Raw genomic sequence first — 20134 nt, 5'->3', positions numbered from 1 at the left:
AATCAATTAAAAGCAGCTTTAATTTGAAATGGCTTAGCTGCGTATCATAAAAAGCCGTTATAGCCATAATACCGTTAATACAACAACAAAAAACATAAACGTTAACTTTGGTTGCACCGAAGCTAAAATTCCCTTAACAAATAAAATAAAGTTGCCATACAAGAACTTGATGGTCGGTCCATAGTATAAAGCTGCCTGAACTCGTAAAGCAATATATTCGGAGATTGTAGTAGAGTCAAAAATCGATCCCAAATTTCATTCAAGGACTTGATTTTTGTCAACCATTTCATATGACATATAAAAGGTGCGTTCCAAAGTAAACAGGACTTGAAAAAAAAACAGAAATGGTTTTTCGGCAAAATTAGTTTATTTTATCCTAATGCTTCAATACAGCTTTTTGAACGGTCTAAAAGCATGTCGAATGAGTGTTTTAGCTCGTTGGTCGGTATGGCCGCCAGTATGCCAATGCAAGCCTTTTGAATAGCCTCTACGTCTGCATAACACTTTCCTTTCATGGGCAAATGCATTTTTCCGAAAAGGAAGAAGTCGCACGGTGCCATATCAGATGAATACGGAGAGTGGTTACAGGTTAAAATGAGATTTTTGGTCAAATAATCGTCCTTCGAATGTTGGATTCTGAGTAATTTTTGGTTTTTGATGAAATCACGCACAGTTTTGATGGAATTTCCGGTGATCACGGATTTTCATTGGCCCACATGTTGATCGTCATTTATGTCCTCACGACCACTTTGAAAACATTGAAACCACTCGTGCACTCTGGGATAGGCAATCATCGCCATAAACTTCTTTCATCAATTTAAACGTTTCGGTAAAAGTTTTACCAATTTTAAACCAAAATTTAATGTTGGCTCTTTGTTCGAAGCTCATTTTCGCACCGATAACACAAACATACTGGCACTTAAAACGCAATAACTTCTTTTCCAATCGATGAAATGTCATGAAATTCTCACTAGACAATCGATAAAGGTAGCAGATTCTAACGCATCAGTCGACATATAGATGGCGCCACCAGGGGCTCTAGATTCAAAGATTCAAATTTCTGTTTACTTTGGAACGGCTTTATATATGTTATATTGATACGATATCTGCGGTTCCAAGAAATCAGCAACTTTTTGGTGAGAAAAGGACATGTGCAGATTTTTTGATCGATATCTCAAACCCTGAGGACTAATTCGCATATATACGTATGAACAGATCGACAGACTGGCATCGACTCAATTACACTAATAATCTCCAACGTTTCCTTCTGGGTGCTACATACCACGAGGCAACCTTATTACCCTATTGAGGGTATAACAACAATAGCAAAAACTGCAAAATTAAATATGTAGAAGTTAAACAAAATTAATTTGCATAAATCGGAAATTCTTACACCTTTAAAAAGTAATGTAGAGTTGCCAACCGTTCACATAGCAGTTTGACTGTTACGTTATGGTTATTTCTTTGGTTATTGCAGTTAAGTTGAACTTCAGTTCAACTTTTTGCATTTACAGGGAAATTTGTGAACAATAAAGTCGGCAGGATAATTGAAATACAAGCGAAGAAGTGGGTTAATAAAAATTTAATAGACTGTTGCCCATTAACGGCATGTTTGATAACCAAATTGCGCTATAACACGCATTGAATTGAAAAGCCTACGGACTACCGTGGTAAAACGAATTTTGAAAAATTCGTTTTTTTACTCATCCGTGAAGGACGATTTCTGACAATTTTTCGATACCATTTCTGTAGTACGATTTGTTCTTTGCTTGAAAATATGTCTCAGTTTCGGTGAACACCTCTTCATTCGACGAAAATTTCTTACCAACAAGAAACTGGAGACAGTCGTTAGGGCAAGGTCTGGAGAATACGGTGGATTCGGAAGCGTTTCGAAGCCCAATTCATGGATTTTTACCATCTTTTTCACTGACTTGTGATACGGTGAATTGTCTTGGCGAAACAGCAGTTTCTTTTTCTTCAAATGCGGTCCGTTTTCAGCGATCACGTCTAAACTTAGCATACCAATCCTTAATAGCTGACTTTCCTGGGAGAGGGGTGGTATGGGGATTAGCTGGACTGATGGATGATTAGATGTTAGTGGTATGATCTCGACTAGTCAGAATACCGAACCGTTGCTTCACCTAAAAAGATATATGTACTTCACCTGCCATAGGGCCTTTCCGAGTATTGTGAACCTAATAAATATTTATAGAACGTGCAGAAAAAATTCTCCCGGAATACTAATGCATCTTCAAACCCGAAAGGTCAACAGTAGACTAATTTTCTTCCTTCAAACAGTCCATAGAGAAATGTTATAAGCTGAGTATTGTTTATATTTATTTTGATTTTAAACAAGCAATCTATGGCACTAATAGAATGACTATCCTCGAAGCATTTCAGAATTGGAAAATATATGAAAAGCTGATTAAAATTGTCATGATGTATTCATGAGTAAAAATTAATCAATACATATTTAAAACTATGCAAGCCTTCCTTGGACTTTGAATTCAGCAGTGATAACTCAATAATCCCAATTATAAGTATCGAACAGAGAATTTAAAACTACTCAATGGGCAATGTAAACTGGGTTTATGAGCTAAGGAGCAGAAATAGAGACACTACTCAAAGTGGACAAAATCAAACTACAAATATTTTCTTATCTAAGAAAAATATTTTAACCAGTTAAAGATAATGACGAGTGGCATATAAGGTAGAAACTCCGTCATAAAGTACATAACACTAAGATCAATTTGATTGGCATTCGAAAAGTTCTTTAACTCTTTAGCAAAACGTATTTAATTTTCCACAATAAAAAGCACTTTGATGTTTTACCAAATACTAACACTTGCACCAGCTGCCGCGAAGGATTAAAAGTGCAGCAAAAAACTGGGTTTTTACTGCTGGAGAATGCCGTCGCAAATTTGTAATGTAATCAACTCCATTTAATGCATAATGAGCAGCTAATTAAATTTACAAACGTGAATGGCAAAATAACTAAGAAAACGCAACTAATCGGAGAGAGATAGAGAAAGAGAGGGAGAAGAGAATATCACATTTTTTGTTGGGTAAAATTTTCATTGGGTCTCTGGCGCGTAGCAGCTCACAAAAAACACGCAGCTGTGTACATGATTTGCATAATTTTAGGCGCCCGGCAATGCCGAGTCATTTCGTATGCGACAAAGACACGAAATTAACACCGCGACAATATTGTAATGAACAAAAGCAGCGTGTTGCCGTTTTAAGAGCGTAAATTATTTGCTTAATTTTGGGTTTACAAGTAAAAAAAAGATATTAATAAAAGTAAAAAATTTAGGTTATATAATGGGTGTGAAAGAAAAGAGCAAATAATGCAATTGAGAGCAGCGTGTGCATGGCGAATTGGCGCAGAGATTTGCATTATTATTGGAGAACGCGAGGCATATTTGTTTATTAAATAAAAATATATTTGAATTTCTTTGTTTGAACTGGGGACCTTACTGTGATTTCTGCTTTTCTAATTAGAACTGCAATGAGAAGCGAGTGTTGAATTCATAACTTGAGACTTCTTATATTAAATATAACAACATGGTTTCAGAATGGGAATTAATTTGATACAACAAATATGTGAGCTATTTCATAAAAAAATTAGGTTAGATCAATATTCCAAAATTAATATTAACAAAAGCCACATAGTAACATGAAAAAAGCTTAAAAATCTCAGACTATCCCCAAAAATCCCAGTTTCCCAAACAAAAATACTTCGAAATCGATACTCCATAAAAACAAAAAGACAAGAAAAAATTATAATACCGAACACCGAAATTACTACTATGAGCAAAAAAAAGTAAGGCTTTGTTCCTACTTTTAAAATTCTTAATTTATTCTTCAAAATCTATGTCGTCCTTCTCAAAGTAATTGTCAGCTCATAATTCCGATCTCCTTTTACGAATAGCTTCGAGTAAACGGCGCATAACACTAAAATAGTATTCCTTGTTGACAGTATGGCTGGTCCGAAGGAATTTGGAGTGCATCACACCTCGATAATAGAAACAGACTGTCAACATAACCTTGATTTTTAACCCGCTTTGAGGTTGTTTTTACGGTTTCGGCTCACCTTTGCCACGATATTCGTCAATTGATCGTCTAATTACGCGTCGTAAGCATAGATCCAATACTCATAGCCACTAATAAAACAAAGACGTTAAGGCGACGCTGTTTTTCGAAAACATTTAGTGATTTTGAAACCAATCGTGCTTTCAATTTCCTCAGGCCTAAATGATTTTTCATATAATTTTACTGATCCTTCCAATATTCCAACAATTCTCAAGCACCAATTTCCTTATTTTATTGCCATGTTGACCATCAGCTGATGTTGAAGACCGTCCTGAACGTGGTTCGTCGCCGACGCTTTCTTGGTCCTCTTTGTATAATTTGTACCTATCAATAAAACTTGCTCGCGAAACAGAATGATCACCGAAGATCTTTTCCAACATTCTGAACGTTTCGGTTTTTAACAAATTTACTCATGGTAAAAATCGTTGATTGCGTTTTATGTACTTCAGGAAGACAAGCGTATATTAAACACCAATAATTTTTTTTGATGTGACATTTGGCACAGATGTCACTGACAGTCATACCAATCTAGAAACAAAAATTCAACGAATGGCTTTTCGCGTGAAATTTAATTAAAGAGTCTTACTATTTTTTGCCCACAGTAGTATGTTACCAAGTCTCCCGGTATGAAGTGAAAGTTAAGATACAAATGTGCTGGTAGGGAACTTTTGTTGTGAACGAGTCTTATTTTTTCCTGTTTAGTTGGTAGGACATCTCTCAAATATATTCAATAACCTTACAGTCATTGAACCAAGAACATCATATTTTTTGGTTGTGTTGAAAATGTCAAATTTTGTACCGAAAACTGATGATTTACGGAAAGCTTTAATTCTTTGTTTCCATTTGAAGAAGACTGCTGCAGGGTCGCATCGAATGCTTGTCGAAGCATATGGTGTTCTATAGGTTGGGCCATCTAATGTTTCAAATTTGAATTATCTATATTTGGGCATTGGAGACGTCGAATACCATTCGGAAAGTGACAGATGTCCAGTAAAAAGTCTAGAATTTACGAAATGGGTCGCTATTTACTAGAAGAAAACTGGGAAATATTGACAGATTGGGCAGAAGTTCGTTTGACCGAGGATGGGCAATTTTACCGAAAAATCATCTTTTCGGACGAGGCTCATTTCCCCCTTGATGATTACGTTAACAAGCAGAATTGTCGCATTTGGGGCACAGAAAACCCGCACGTAATCGTCGAGAAGCCAATACACCCAGCACGAATCACTCCATCATCATCCGTACCATAGGATTTTGGTCTGGTGGAATCGTCGGCCCATTTTTCTTCGAAAATGAAGAAGGAACCGCAGTAACCATCAATGGTGAGAAATATCGCGAACCGAACCGAATATTTCTTCAAGCAAATTGAAGAGGAAGACTTGGACAACATTTGGTTCCAGCAGGACGGCGCTACGTGCCATACAGCAAACGCTACACTCAATCTTTTAAGGCCTATCTTTAAATCTAAAATTTTATATGGCCCACCCTATATAAGAAGAAACATGCCAAAGATGGTTTCAAGGGTTCAGATATAATGATATAATGATTTGGATGTAAGAAATGAAGAACGTGGAACACCACCAAAAAATTTTGAAGACGCCGTACTGCAAGCAACGTTGAATGAAGATGATACTTTGAGTCAAAAGCAAATGACAGCCAACAGACAATTTCAGACCGTTGAAAGCTATGGGAAAGATATTAAAGTGCGTAAAATGGGTGCCACATAAATTGAATGAAAGACAAATTGAAAATCGAAAAACAATTGTGAAATTTTGCGTCAAAGACACGAAAGAAAATCAGTTTTGCATTGAATTGTCACTGGAGCTAAAAAATGGTTTATTTTAAAAATTTTAAACGGAGAAAATCATGGATCGGACAACCGTCCGCCCTTCTAGCATCAAAGAGAAAATTTCAATCAAACAATACAGGGTTTTATTAGTTATTGAAAATTGTTGTTCCAATTCTTAAATCTAAATTAAAGAAATTTCAAATAATAATATAAACATAAAAATGAGAAAATTAAATCTCAGAGTAAACTTAAATTTTAAATCAAATTTAATAATAAAAATAAATACTAAAAAAAATTCAAATTCAACCGAAAACCAGGTCTTTGATGTTGACGAAATTGAGAGTGGGAGAAAATATTCAATAAAAGCATGCAATGATTGCCTACGGAAGAAGGAGGAAAAAATAACAACAAAAGACATGAAAAGTACATAAACAAAATCATTATTAACCCCTTGCCAAGGCACTTTTCCGTTCGATTATTACCTCCGCCAGGCACCCACCAATTCGTAAAGTTAACAACTTTAAAATGAGAAAAAAATAAATAAAAGTAAGGGGTTAAAAGTCGCAAAAGTATGCGCGGCATTGAAAAACAAGCTTTCCCTGTGTTTTGCTTATCGATTGTTTTGATTTTCTTTTCATTTTATTTCGCATTTAAGTTTGACGCACCTCTTTATAGGTATGTTGTTTGGCTTATTTTACCGCCAGTTCACCTTCAATTGCTTGATCTATGGTAGGCGCTCACAAAGCCGAGTCTTAAATGTGAATTTCGTATTGTAAACATGCGAAGACATTGATTGCCGCCGGAAGTGCTTTGAATACAAAGCGAAGCAGGCAGATCAGCTCATGGTGACCAAATGGCGAAGGTGCGGTGCGGGTGGTTTGGAGCAACACAATTTGAAATAAAAACAAAAAAACTTCGGAAAAAGGGCTCATTGTGAAAATCAATTGTAATCGTTTGTTTTCCTTGTGATTATTGCAGCCGCTGGTGTTTGAGTAGTGCGTCGTTTGTTTCGGGGTTGTCGGGGCATATTTATTGCATTGAATTTAAAAATTTTAAAGCGGTTTAGGAATTTTTTATTAAATACATTTTCGTAATGTGATTTTGAATAATAAGAGAGATGTTCGAACTGATTCGGTTTTAAAATCTGATAATTTATGTGAATCTTAAACTTTAATATCGCATACAAAAAAGTTTCAGGCAATTTATGAGGAATTAACGACGATTGGAATTTAAGTGTGCTTTGTCCAATCCACAAAAAGGGACTTTTAAACTGCTGCAACTACCTTGGGATAACTCTCCTAAACATCGCGTATAAGGGTCTATCGAGCGTATTGTGTGAAAGATTAAAGCCCACCGTCAACAAACTGATGGGACCTTATCAGCGTGGCTTTAGGCTTGGAAATCAACAACCAACCAGATACTCACTATGCGCAAAATCTTGGAAAAGACCCATGAAAAGAGGCTCGACACGCACCGCCTTTCGTTGATTTCAAAGCTGCATTTGACAGCACGAAAAGGAGCAGCCTTTATGCCGCGATGTCCGAATTGGGTATTCACGCAAGACTAATACGGCTGTGAAAACTGACGTTGAGCAATACCAAAAGCTCCATCCAGATCGTGAAGGACCTCTCCGAGCCGTTCGATACCAAACAAGGTTTCAGACATGCGACTTCCTATCGTGCGGCTTCTACAATCTACTCCAGAAGAAAATAATTCGAGCTGCAGATTTGATTAGAGAAGGTACAATCTTCTACAAGAGATATTGATATCATTGGCCTCAACAACCGCTCGTTAATTCTTCCTTCTCCAGGTTGGACAAAGAAGCGAAACAAATGGGTTGGTAGTGAACGAGGGCAAGACGAAATATATCCTGTCATCAAACAAACAGCCCTCACTCGCGACTTGGCTCACGTCAATGTTGGCAGTCATAAATTTGATGTCGTAGATAATTTCGTCTAGCTTGGAACCAGTATTGACACCAACAACAACGTCAGGCTAGAAATCCAACGCAGAATAACTCTTGCCAACAAGTTCTACTTCGGACTGAGTAGCCAATTGAAAAGTAAAGTCCTCTCTCGAGGAACAAAGACTAAATTCTACAAGTCACTCAACATTCTCGTCCAGCTATGTATATGATGCAGAGGCTTGGACGATGACAACAACTGATGAGTCGACGTTTCGAATTTTCGAGAGAAATGTTCAGCGGAAAATTTATGGTCTTTTTCACCTGCAAACAGCGAATGCCGTAGTCGATGGAACGATGAGCTGTACACCATACAGACGGCATTGACATTGTTCAGCGAAGAGACAGCGGCTACGCTGGCTAGATCATGTCGTCGGAATGGATAAAAACATTCCAACTCTAAGAGCATTCGAGGAAGTAACTCGATTGAAATCGAGAAGTTGGTGGAAAATTTGAGACAAAGAAATAAATGCGTAGCAAAAAAAAAATCAATGAAGAGTTCTCAGCAAGAGGTCTACATACATATGTATATTAGTGCGGATCGATTTTTTTTTTATAAAATCGAGTGCGGGATATGTTCTACGGAACATTCTGAACAACTTTTCTTAAAAACTGGCTCCGGAATTAAAACCAGTTTCGAACCAACGATTTCAAGGCTGTTATTTACACGAATCTTTCTCGAACTGTCAATTCGTAGGGAAAAATTACTTAGTTGCCAAAAAATCAACCCAATACTGATTTTTAGTGATCTTACAGAGTCTAATTGGATTTTTTTTATTTTCGAATATAAGCGAACCAATGTTCGAAACAGCTGTGTCACTATTGATTCATGAGAAATTTGTGAATTTTATTAATTTTAAACACAGAATTACTTTGAAGTAAAACAAAAAAAATCTCATTCTAAATTTAAACTAATAACTCAGTTGAATTATCACAAATCCCTTGGGTGAATAAGATTTTTCCAAAATTCAATCTCCGAAGACTTTGTAAAAAATCGCAAAAAAATTGTCATCGGAGCCACCTAACGGAAAATTCAAATAACGAGCTTTTTCGGTGGTGTTGGATCATAGAAAGAAGGGTGTTTGATGGATTGATTTGATAGGCCATTCAAACAGATAATGTCTCACGATAACTGGTACTATGGTACCAAAGTTTATCCGGCAAAAAGCCGTAATTTCGGCGGCAGGAATTGTTGAGGTATTTTTAAGTGGTCATCCGGCGGAAATGTCAGTACTGACGACCGAAGTTATTGTACTGATTCTGAACAAACCCGACCTCTTCTCACGACACACGAATCCATGCATTTATTAAAAACAGATTTGGATTTATAATCGAAATCAACGTATTATTTTGATACTTCTTGCCAATAAGTACAAGTAATTTAAGAATTGTGTAATTTAAGAGACAGTTTAAAAATCTTTTAAATAGACAAAATAAGTAGAAGAATGTTATGCACCAAGAGCAAAGTGCCCCATATCCTGCCATTAGTTTTGTGAATGCCAAACTGCAAATTTTCAACGTCGTTATCATACAGCCAAACCGACCAACCGTTCATTTGGGCGATGCGGGTGCCTGGCAATTGCATGTTCATTGCTCATCATTTATTTACAATGCCAAGCAGACGGACTGGAGTAAAATTAAAGCGAAGAAAGCAAAAGAAAAAAACACAAAACACGAAAAAAAGATTACAAGTATAAACTAGAGAACAACGCACGCTTCACGGAAGAACTAAACCACCAAGGCTGCTACAGTATATGCTTTCCAAATTCTAAATGCAATACAATTGCAATTTATGAAGGTACGGAAATAAAGACGTGCTATGCAGCTGTATATTAAGTATCCATATTGTACTCGACCATTTGATAGCTTGTAATGGGCCATCATGCGATGGGCGCTGCCACCAATGAACGATATAAATGCAATATAGACACTTCCTGCAGTTAAAGCGCATCAGCAGCCTTCGCGGTTGGGCAGCAATCAAAGAATACTCTTAATAGAAGTTGCTTGCATGCGCCTTAACTACCAATTGGAGGAATGCAATTTGAAGAGCAGAGCTTAAAGAGCAGTTTAAAAACAGATAAATATGTAATAAATGCGACTGTAAGTTGTAATACTGCAGCTGCATTTATAGACACCTATTAGTTACACGAAAATATATAAATTTGATATAATTTCTCTTAATTTAAAATTATTTTACACTTATGACTACGGATGCCACAGTGTACGATTAGGCAATCATACGGCATTTAGTGTTATATATATTTTTTTTTATAAATATACATTTATTTCTTTATTACAACAATTTAATAACGTAGACTATGTTAATGACTACTTTAGTTTCTAACTAACTACTATGCTAAACTACTTAGCTTACCTTGACTCTGCTATGAGTGTAATTCTATTTAGCTTAGTCACATATTCATGCATTATATGTTAAAGTATTTCGTATTCGCGTGTTCTTAACCACACTAATTACTATTTTACGAGTATAAATATTTCGCGTTTTCACTTTTGTCTACAACTCAAAGTTATCTTCGTAATTGTCTTTGAACAGCAACAGCTGCTCGAGCGCGTCGACATAATCATCTTCCTCCAAGCCAGCTGCTTTATAACGGTGCAGTTTGGCTATTTTCACACGTTTAGCCTCGCGATGCAGCGTTTCTAGCGTATCACCCAACTCGCTAGATGACTGCGCAGCGGCTAACGTAGGCACAGATACAACTTTCTCTTCTGGTTGCCTTTTTGTGGTTGGCGAGAGAAAACCCAATTTTGTCATTTCTTCGGCAAACATTTCACTTGGAAATGGTATACGCGTTGGCATAGCCATTGACACCGATGCCACATGTGACATACTCGCATGATTGGCACATTGCAAGTACAATTGGAACATTTCAGAGACGCTATCACATTTATATGCGGCCATGCGCATTTGTTCTTTAGCTTTCTCCAAAGGCTGTTTTAGGCGATCGCGTGTTATACCGCGTACACACAATGTTTGTATTACATAATCGGTGCCAATGTTGCAGTTGGGTGTGAGTGATGTGAAAATTGGCCCTTCAAATTGATCCAAGCAATCAATAAGATCTTGTTTGTGTTGCATAGGGAATGGCAGTGCAAAAGCGGCGCCCGCCAATTTGCGGCCGTAATTATTTAAATCACCACAGAAACCAGCAAGCGAGTAAGCACTAGGCGCATTGCGCAGCCGATACCGCAACGAAATTGTATCCAAGTATGCTGCGAGTACAGCAGATGTCTGATACAAATTATCTGGCTGGTAAGTAAGTGAGCGCAGTTGACGCGCTGCACCCAATTGCCGCCACACACGATCGCTTGTGCTGAGCGGTACAAACAGTGAAGCTTGTTCGCTTAACTTGTGGAACGCCAATGCGCTATTAACGACACGTATAGAGTCCGACATGGGTTCATCTGGCAATCGAAAATGTAGAAAGCAAATTTGAGGAATTGAAATTATGAGTTTAATTTACATTTACCTGCATTTTCAAATGGCGTATTACGTGGTGAATAGACTGGTATAGCAAAATTTGCTTTTCCATATTCGTCATTGAGGTATTCCATGCATGCGGTGGCCAAGCCTGAGTAACCATTAAAGCAGTCAAACAATGTTTGAAAGCCTTGCAGAAAGTCGCACTCTTCAACATATTGTCGTATTTTATCACAGAATTCATCTTCGAATTGCTCAGTTTGCCAAAGTTGTACACCACATGCGTAGGTATCGAAAGTTTGCTTCTCTGTACTATGTTTATAATCGTTAACTATATTTACAGTTCGTGGGTGATACCGGGCATAAAGGTAATCCGTCCATGTATCAACATTATCAGCCAAATTATAATTTTTCTCTTGTATATCGATTACAGGGTCTTCGAGATCTTTTTGGAAATCATGTTTACTAGCATGTGGTTGCTCTACTACTTCCACATCTGCGGACAGATTTTGAAGCTCCTCTTTAATTTTCTTGACATCGTCAGTCGATTCTATGCTTTCATTTGTACGTTTTATACTGTTTCCGTACAGCTCACCTTCACGCGGCAGATGCTTCAGGGACCCATCTAAATCAACAAGCAATAGACGAGGTGTATATGTTACCTGCCTCTGTAAATGAACAGAATTATTTGTCATAAAAAATATTTTAATTTTACCTTAACTTACATTTAAATTGACACCTTCTCTGTACAATACGTCATGAGAAATTTCTGAAGGCGCGTCTTCAGGATTGTAACTAAAGCTGGATTCCTGTAGGAAATATAGAAACCGTTATTTTTACTATTAAAACTGTTAATTGCACCGGCTGTCGCACCTGTATATTCCACCAATGCGCTCCAATATAGTTTGCATAGTTGCCGAATTGTAATGTGACAATCTCACGAGTAGAAGACATGTTATATTACGTTTTAACTAATTTTTAACTACTATTAACAAATTTACAGATTAAAAACTTCACATATGTCCAATTAACAAAAAATGCGACTCACTGAAACGCGGGATTTTATTTTTGTTTAGTCAGCTGACAACTGCAGTGCTGCCAAATTTACAATATGTCTCGCAGGTGAAAATGGGCTTCACGAGAACACTTCGGTGATAAATATTAGCACTAGTAACATATTTACATATATGTAGCACGTCAATAACGATTTGTGAGAAATTTACGAAAACGAAAGGTAAGGAAATGGTTATATCAATACATTGGTACAATTTAAAATTCGTATAATTAATAGATATTGTTGTGTATAGTGCAAAAAAAGCAAAAAATAATATTTGTTCAAGATAATTTGTGAGGTTTATATTTTTTTGTTATTCGTTCCGAGTTCATGACATATTGTGATATTATATCACCTACTTTATGCTAAACCCGTTATTTCTCAATTTTCTGTAAAACAGTGACACAAAGAGGAAATTAATTAAAAAAGGCCCAAACTGTGAAATATATACTTAACAAAAACACAATTTTTTGAGCAGTTTTAATATTTTTCAATATTTTATTTAGCTTATGTATAACTTTGATTTAGGTTATCCCACTGTAGATTCTTCATTTAGCTTTTAAGGAACCATCATACCTTATTTAAATCAGCTGTACAGAAGAAATATGTATGTATTTTAAAACATAATTAAACAAATATATTTTAAAAGATAATATTTTACTAACCTAGTCACCATTTGTAGTACAGATCTCTTTTAGCTTTGAAAAATTTTGCATTTACATAAGTATCCAATACAATAATGTAAATATATTGACATTTTTACACTTATTTGTTCTTTTGCAATATTTATTGTTAAAATATATTTTACTCTCCGCTTGGCGAATCAAAAATAGCTTACATGTATTATTTTGGATTATTCGATTAATTTCAAATTTGTATAGCTTCGTTGCAAGTTATTTCTTCTCATCATTCAACTTCATAGATAGATAGATGTTCCATATTAGGGATATAAATTGTGCATATAACACTTGATAATTAAGTGGAACGACGGAAAAGTTAATTACTTGCGCAGCTGGCCAGAGCATGTAATTTCGTGACAAAATCGTAAAATAATCATTCCTGAAACGATCTTGGATTGTTGGTATGCTTTCACCGTTGATAAGACCAAAGATGCCTATTAAACTAGCAATGAATGATGGTGCAAAACAAGTTTGATCCAATGCCATTTTCTTTAACGCTCGTTTAAGTGGTGGCGACCCCTTTGGCACTATTTTATCTAATGTTCCATACCATCCTTTTAATACGGGACCGACGTAGACAACACCCACAGCACCGAATTTCAACATTCGATTTACGTCCAAGTTTTTCAGCTCTCGTTTTTCCACAAATGTTTGGCAAATCGCATCACCGGCGGCCATAATTACTCCTACACGGAGGCCTTCGGAAATCAGTGCGCGTATAGAAGTCGGCATTACGAAAAAATTATATGCTAATAATTTTGATATTTATAAAATGTGTGTTTTGTATAAAGAAAATAAAACTTAGAATTTCGACCGGCAAAATATTCTATTGACATTAAAAAAAGTAAACAAACACATGTGGCTTTGTTTATAAATGGAAGAGTTGATTGGAAACACTATTGTATGGTAAAACAGCTAAAATAATGATCGATTTACACAGGGTGATGTTGCGAGGGACAAGAAAACCATTTGTTATTAACTCCCCCCATACTCGCATTCGTACATTTAATAAAATAGGGTAAAATTTAGAATAGCATCCCCGGCTTTCGGGGATAAAATGGGTATCAGTGGAAAGGTGACGTTCTCCAGATCACGAAAATATATACATATAGTTGCCGCTGACTTATAGTTTTCGAGATATTCGCATTTAAAGTTGAAAAATTTACAACTTTTACATTGACAATTTGTGTATTGTGAGTAGCTTTTTCTCTTATATTATGCACTTTTCACTTACTAACACTTCACTATAACGTTTCTGCATATTCATTTTTTTAATATTAGTTGTAAATAAAGCTTTATTTTAATTATTTTATTTTAGTTACAATTCTCTGCATTTGCACAATGAGAAAAGTGCTGCCATGGTTATTTTTTTTTCCGCGCCGCGCTTCAAAAAAAATAACCATGGCAGCACTTTTCTCATTGTGCAAATGCAGAGAATTGTAACTAAAATAAAATAATTAAAATAAAGCTTTATTTACAACTAATATTAAAAAAATGAATATGCAGAAACGTTATAGTGAAGTGTTAGTAAGTGAAAAGTGCATAATATAAGAGAAAAAGCTACTCACAATACACAAATTGTCAATGTAAAAGTTGTAAATTTTTCAACTTTAAATGCGAATATCTCGAAAACTATAAGTCAGCGGCAACTATATATATATATTTTCGTGATCTGGAGAACGTCACCTTTCCATTGATACCCATTTTATTCCTGAAATCCGGGGATGCTATTCTAAATCCCAGCCATAAAATATTTTATTTTAAGATTTTTAATAATTTGAACTTTTTATTTTTGCAAATTTTGTCGACGAATTGCGTTTTGTAAAAATTGTTATTGGTCAATAGTAACCCCAAACATAATAATCAAACGTCCAACTTGTCAGCACTCATAACTAAAAAATTTGGCAGCATTGTAAATCTCGTGCATATGTTTTGGACAAAAACGTGTGTTTAACTGCGATTTCTTGCAATTCAGCCGTAATTAGTTGTTGTAAAATATTAATAATTTATTTTGTGTTTTTTTTAAATAGTAAAAATAAATTAGCGCCACAATGGCAAGTGGAAAAAAAGTTCTCCAGTTTCATGAAATGGAATTGGACGAACGTCTACTGAAGGTACTCAGTGCGAAATATTTCATTTGTTAACAAAAAGATAATTGTTATCCTTTTTGTAGGCTATTTCGAAAATGGGTTGGCTCCAGCCAACGCTTATTCAAGAGGCAGCCATACCTTTATTGTTGGAAGGTAAGGACGTCGTAGTGCGTGCACGTACTGGTTCTGGAAAAACTGCTGCATTTGCCTTACCGCTTTTACAAAAGCTTCTAAATTCAAAATTAAATGCATCAGAACAGTGTACCAGTGCACTGGTACTGTCACCCAGTAAAGAATTATGTCAGCAAACACGCACTGCAATGGAACAAATGGCCGATAAATGTGGGAAAGTGGTTCGCATTGTAGATCTTTCTTCTAGTGATGTTGTCGCACAACGACATGTGCTCTCAGAGCGTCCTGATGTTGTCATATCAACACCGTCCAAAGTACTCGCACATGTGCAAACAGGCGATTTGGATTTGAAAAAAATTGAAATGCTTGTGGTGGATGAGGCAGATTTGGTATTTTCTTTTGGCTTTGAGAAGGATTTTAAAAAGCTTGTAGAACATCTGCCGCCAATTTATCAAGTAAGTAACGAAAATGCTGTAAATAAAAATGCTCGCTTAAAGAAGAACATATTTTAGGCAGTGCTTGTATCCGCTACTTTATCAGATGATGTGATGAATATGAAAAATATTGTGCTACACAATCCAGTAGTACTGAAATTGGAGGAACCTGATCTGGTGCCAGAAAGTCAACTTACACATCAGCGCATATCTGCGGAAGAAAACGACAAACCTGCAATATTGTATGCTTTGCTGAAACTGCGTTTGATACGTGGCAAAAATGTAATTTTCGTAAACTCTGTGGACCGTTGTTATAAGTAAGATTTTTTTTTAGAAAATTTATTTTTTTTTTTTACTTATGCATGATGAAGTTTTAGTTTTACGAATGAATGCGCAACTTCTCTCGAGAATTTGGCGTATATATGACTTACTGTCTAATCTTCTCTCTGATATCAGTTCCATGCTTATTTATTATTTGTTTTTTGAAATATCTAATATAATCTAATTATTTCTGCTGTAGGCTCAAACTATTTTTGGAACAGTTTAAAATAAAATCATGCGTACTCAATTCGGAACTGCCAACAAAAATTCGCATACATACCATCAATCAGTTTAACCAGGGTATTTACGATCTGATAATTGCATCTGACGAGCGCATGCTGGAAAATCCTGGCCGCAATAAAAGCGATCGCGAATCGGGCGCCTCTCGTGGTATAGACTTTCAGTGCGTGGCGAATGTAATAAATTTTGATTTTCCCATCGATGTCAACTCGTACATACATCGTGCAGGACGTACGGCGCGTGGCACAAATAAAGGCAGTGTCTTGTCACTCGTTAGCTTGAAGGATAAAGAGGCGAGTGATGCTGTTGAGGAGCGTTTGCGTAGCGGCTACATGAGCGAGGATCAAGTTATCAAGTAAGACAAGTTCACATAAATATTTCATGTATGTACAATTTGTTTCATTTTTTTTTTTTAAATCTGGTTTTTCTTCCTTTTGTAGAAATTACCAATTCAAATTGGAAGAAGTCGAGCCTTTCCGTTATCGCGCACAGGATGCATGGCGTGCAGTTACACGCATTGCCGTGCACGAGGCACGTTTGCGCGAAATCAGAATAGAAATTTTCAATAGTGAAAAACTGAAAGGTTTCTTCAATGAAAACACGCGAGATTTGCAAGTACTCCGCCATGATAAGCCACTGAAGACAGTGAAAGTGCAACCACATCTTTCACATGTGCCGGAGTATATCGTGCCCAAGGCACTTAAGCGTGTGGCAACAACAGCAATAACACGCGCTCCCAAGCAGTCACGCGGTTATCACTCCACGGCGAAAGCGGCTTACGAGAGCCAAAAGGATAATCCACTATTGTGCAGCGAAATCGATTATGGCCGCAAGCGCGGTGGCGGTAGAAGAAAATGATATTTTTTTTTTTTTTAAGTTTTAGCTATAAAATAAATTAAAGGAAAAACTAATTTTTGCATGATCTTTTCACTTATATACTTGTATATAGTATGTATGTTTTATTCAGAAAATGTTTATACAGATATTTACCTTAAATATGTAGCAAGTAAATATGAATTTATGTAAGCATTTGTTATCACTTAACGAAAACACTTCTAAATACTTTGTACGTTAATTCTACGTATGTTGCTTTTTTATGAAATTTCGAAGCGCGAAAATAGGCGGTTATTCAAAAAGCAAAATTCGAATGGTTTATTGCGTAAAACTTCAAAAATAAAGTAGACTGTCTTAATGTAGTAATGCTTTAGTATCTCCAATTAAGTAACTACACAGGGTAGAAGGGAGAGTTATGGACGAGCTAAAAAGTTTGTAATGAAAATTCAATCGCTTTTGTAAAACAAAAACAAATTTTTAAAATAATTTGAAGTACACGAGCTGTTTACAAAGCCAAATATTATTTACATCGAAATGCGTATTCCTTTTGGTTTCAAGTTTAGAAGTTGAATGCCTTAAATGTGGGTAGTAATAAATAATCAAATTCACTTTCTCAATGCAATTACTTTCAAAAGACGTATTACGCACTTAAAAGCTTTGTTGCTTTGTACTTTGGCCGCCCATACAATCACTTCCTCAAACGAGTTTTCGGCGCCGAGGCGGCAGCCTCGATGTGCCGACTAACGACACACTCGCACCGGCTTGCAACATGCCACCCACAGGCAATTGCAAGTGTTGTACCATTAACTGCGGCTGTTTTTGTAAGAGACTCTCTGCCGCCAAACGTTGTTGGTGTTGTTGTTCATGGCTGTCGTCGTCATCATCTGAGATCAATGAAATGCTTAAATCACTGGATAATTTCAAAGATATGGGCGGCGGATTAGGCGAGACCATTGGTGGCGTATCCACCAATTGTCCTTTACGTCGTACTGGCGCTGGCTTTTGTTGTCCATTTGCAAACTCCGATATACCACAGGAGGCTAGGCCTTCACGCAGTTTTGTTAATGATAACTCATAAGTACGATTAGCAATAACCGTATGTACGGTAGTTTCATCGGGTAGCATAGGAAACAACTCGTTGTCATTGGACTTGAGGCAAGTGCCGCCTGCTGTTGATGAGCGTGGCACAATCGATACGGTAACTTCTTCATCAACTTGTGCACTGTACGGTGTTAAAAGTGTGGGATATGACGTATTAGATTTAGTAGGTGAAGGCGGTTGTACAAGTTGTAAATTCTTTGTGGATGTGGGAGATATTGTTGTTGTTGGTGGCAATGTTTCAGTTGCAATCGTTAATGCGGGCGAAAACACGTTATTGGTAGAAGATTCTGCAAGGGGCTCTACCAAAGATATATCCATATCACTTTCATCACTTAGAATTATGCTCTCATTATTGACAATAACGGGTTGTTTATGACGTTTCGGTTGTTGTGATTTACGTTTACGCTTCACGCGACGTGGCATGGGCGCTACAGAAGCAACCGGTGGTGGCGCAGGCGGGTTTTGTAAATTCTGTACAGGAATAAGCGTTATGTTCGGCACTTTTGATACTTCAATAGCTTGCTTGGGAAAAGCGTAGATTTGCGTAAATAGTTGCTTGGGTGCTGAATGTACGTTCGAAATCGGAACGAGTGGTGGTGGACCATCGGAAATTGTCATTGATGCACATTTTGATATAACAATTGGCTTTTCTTCAGTTACGTTAACATCCTTATTAATATTTTCGATTGTTTTTTCATCTTCATCCGATAATAAGTCAATTGTTACGTCTGCACGTAAATCACATAACACATGTTTGCGGCGCTCAGTCTTTTTTCGTTGCAATAGGTGATGCTGCTTAAAGCCCGCCGCCGCCAACAATGCTTTGGCCCAACGGAGACGTTTCTGACGCAGACGTTTGTTGTCGAATAGCGATGGTGAGATATAAAAAGGACCGGAATGTTTTTGAGTTGCATTTTGCTGTTTATTGTTGCTATTAGGCGTAACTGCTTCTGTTTTATTTTGCTTTGATGGCGTTACTGTAAATGTATATGAATATTTTCATCAATTTAGACTGGCGTAGTTGAGCTTAATTAATTAGAGGTAAACAAACCATTTGTGGCATCCATTTTGACTTTTTAACTTAATTTAGAATAAATAACTAGTTTTGTAGGGAATGTTGCTATAATAACTTGCAATAGTTATTATTACTCGAAGGTACAGTCCTTTTTGCAACTTGCATAATTTTGCATTTCAACCTAAATCACAAATTTCTCTTTGTCGACAATGCATTTTCACGTAAGCTATTATACATTTGTTTGACAACTAATTAAGTGCTTTATTAATTATTAATATACTGTTCAATGTTTAGTAATTGTATTGAAAATATAAAATTTTGTAAACAATTGCAATATTTGTGTTTATTTTGTTCTTTTTTTCTTAGCCAAATGAAACGCATTAGGGTTGCTTCTTGCTTATGTTTGTTGAAATGACAACAACCACTTGATTTCTTGTTGCAACACTGTGTTTATTAGTGTTACCAGACCGCATTAATAATATATATTAAAATATTTTTTTTTTTTTTAAGTTATGAAGCCAATATATATTTTTTTGAATTCATGTTTTTACTGAATCATTAAAAGAGAGAGTAGGATTTTCAATACTTTTTAATTGTCTTAAATTAATGTACTAATTTTTCTTTTAAACCTTCAAAGTGTTTCCAAAAACTGAAAAAAATTATTTTCAAAAACTTCCCCAGCGTTACCCGGGCAGAGCGATTATGTAGCCACATGACTTTGTCTCAGAAGATCCAAATCCGAGTTATTAGGGGCGTGAAGTATTTCCAAAACTTTACAGATTAATTGAGGTCATTGCCGTATATTTTAATATTTTACCAAGAAAAAATTTTGATTCTTGTAACTAACAAAACTGATTAATCAATGAAAATCAAAATAGTTCTGATTAGCATATTAAATAGAGTTGGCAACGCGTAAATAGCAGATTCGTTAATTCATATTTTTAGAA

The 20134-nt window shown here is 36.2% G+C and overlaps 4 protein-coding genes across 5 annotated transcripts in view; 1 reads left to right on the top strand and 3 right to left on the bottom strand.

Annotated features, from left to right (window-relative positions):
• LOC105222026 (protein misato) overlaps nt 1-12376 on the bottom strand; it is a 95900-nt gene extending 83524 nt beyond the window's left edge. The window contains exons 1-4 of one of the 2 annotated variants that reach the window (XR_007422704.1): nt 12160-12376; nt 12012-12095; nt 11336-11954; nt 10219-11270 (exon numbers count right to left, since the gene is read on the bottom strand). Coding sequence is in view for 1 of the 2 variants with exons in the window: in XM_011199188.4 (XP_011197490.3) it covers nt 10360-11270; nt 11336-11954; nt 12012-12095; nt 12160-12240 (1695 nt within the window). In the remaining variant the exon portion in view is untranslated. Of the gene's footprint in view, nt 1-10105; nt 11271-11335; nt 11955-12011; nt 12096-12159 lie in introns of those variants that run through there. The other variant, XM_011199188.4, reaches the window with a different exon arrangement.
• A 413-nt stretch (nt 12377-12789) lies between these two features.
• LOC105222025 (mpv17-like protein) lies at nt 12790-13898 on the bottom strand. Its single transcript, XM_049456022.1, has 2 exons — nt 13006-13898; nt 12790-12930 (listed from the first exon to the last, which is right to left on the bottom strand). Exon 1 carries the CDS (start codon nt 13750-13752, stop codon nt 13234-13236), a length of 519 nt encoding a protein of 172 aa, XP_049311979.1. The 5' UTR covers nt 13753-13898; the 3' UTR covers nt 12790-12930; nt 13006-13233.
• Nucleotides 13899-14936: 1038 nt separating this feature from the next.
• LOC105222024 (probable ATP-dependent RNA helicase DDX56) lies at nt 14937-17148 on the top strand. Its single transcript, XM_011199186.4, has 5 exons — nt 14937-15134; nt 15194-15697; nt 15755-15993; nt 16197-16592; nt 16678-17148. The coding sequence occupies exons 1-5, from the start codon at nt 15072-15074 to the stop codon at nt 17093-17095; spliced, it is 1620 nt and encodes a 539-aa protein (XP_011197488.2). The 5' UTR covers nt 14937-15071; the 3' UTR covers nt 17096-17148.
• An 11-nt stretch (nt 17149-17159) lies between these two features.
• Nucleotides 17160-19578, bottom strand: LOC105222023 (protein a6). Its single transcript, XM_011199185.4, has 2 exons — nt 19224-19578; nt 17160-19149 (listed from the first exon to the last, which is right to left on the bottom strand). Exons 1-2 carry the CDS (start codon nt 19237-19239, stop codon nt 17768-17770), a joined length of 1398 nt encoding a protein of 465 aa, XP_011197487.2. The 5' UTR covers nt 19240-19578; the 3' UTR covers nt 17160-17767.
• Nucleotides 19579-20134: the final 556 nt, after the last annotated feature.

The sequence above is a fragment of the Bactrocera dorsalis genome, chromosome 4, assembly GCF_023373825.1.
Source record: "Bactrocera dorsalis isolate Fly_Bdor chromosome 4, ASM2337382v1, whole genome shotgun sequence".
Lineage (NCBI taxonomy): Eukaryota > Metazoa > Arthropoda > Insecta > Diptera > Tephritidae > Bactrocera > Bactrocera dorsalis.
This window is presented reverse-complemented; position numbering and strand designations above follow the sequence as displayed.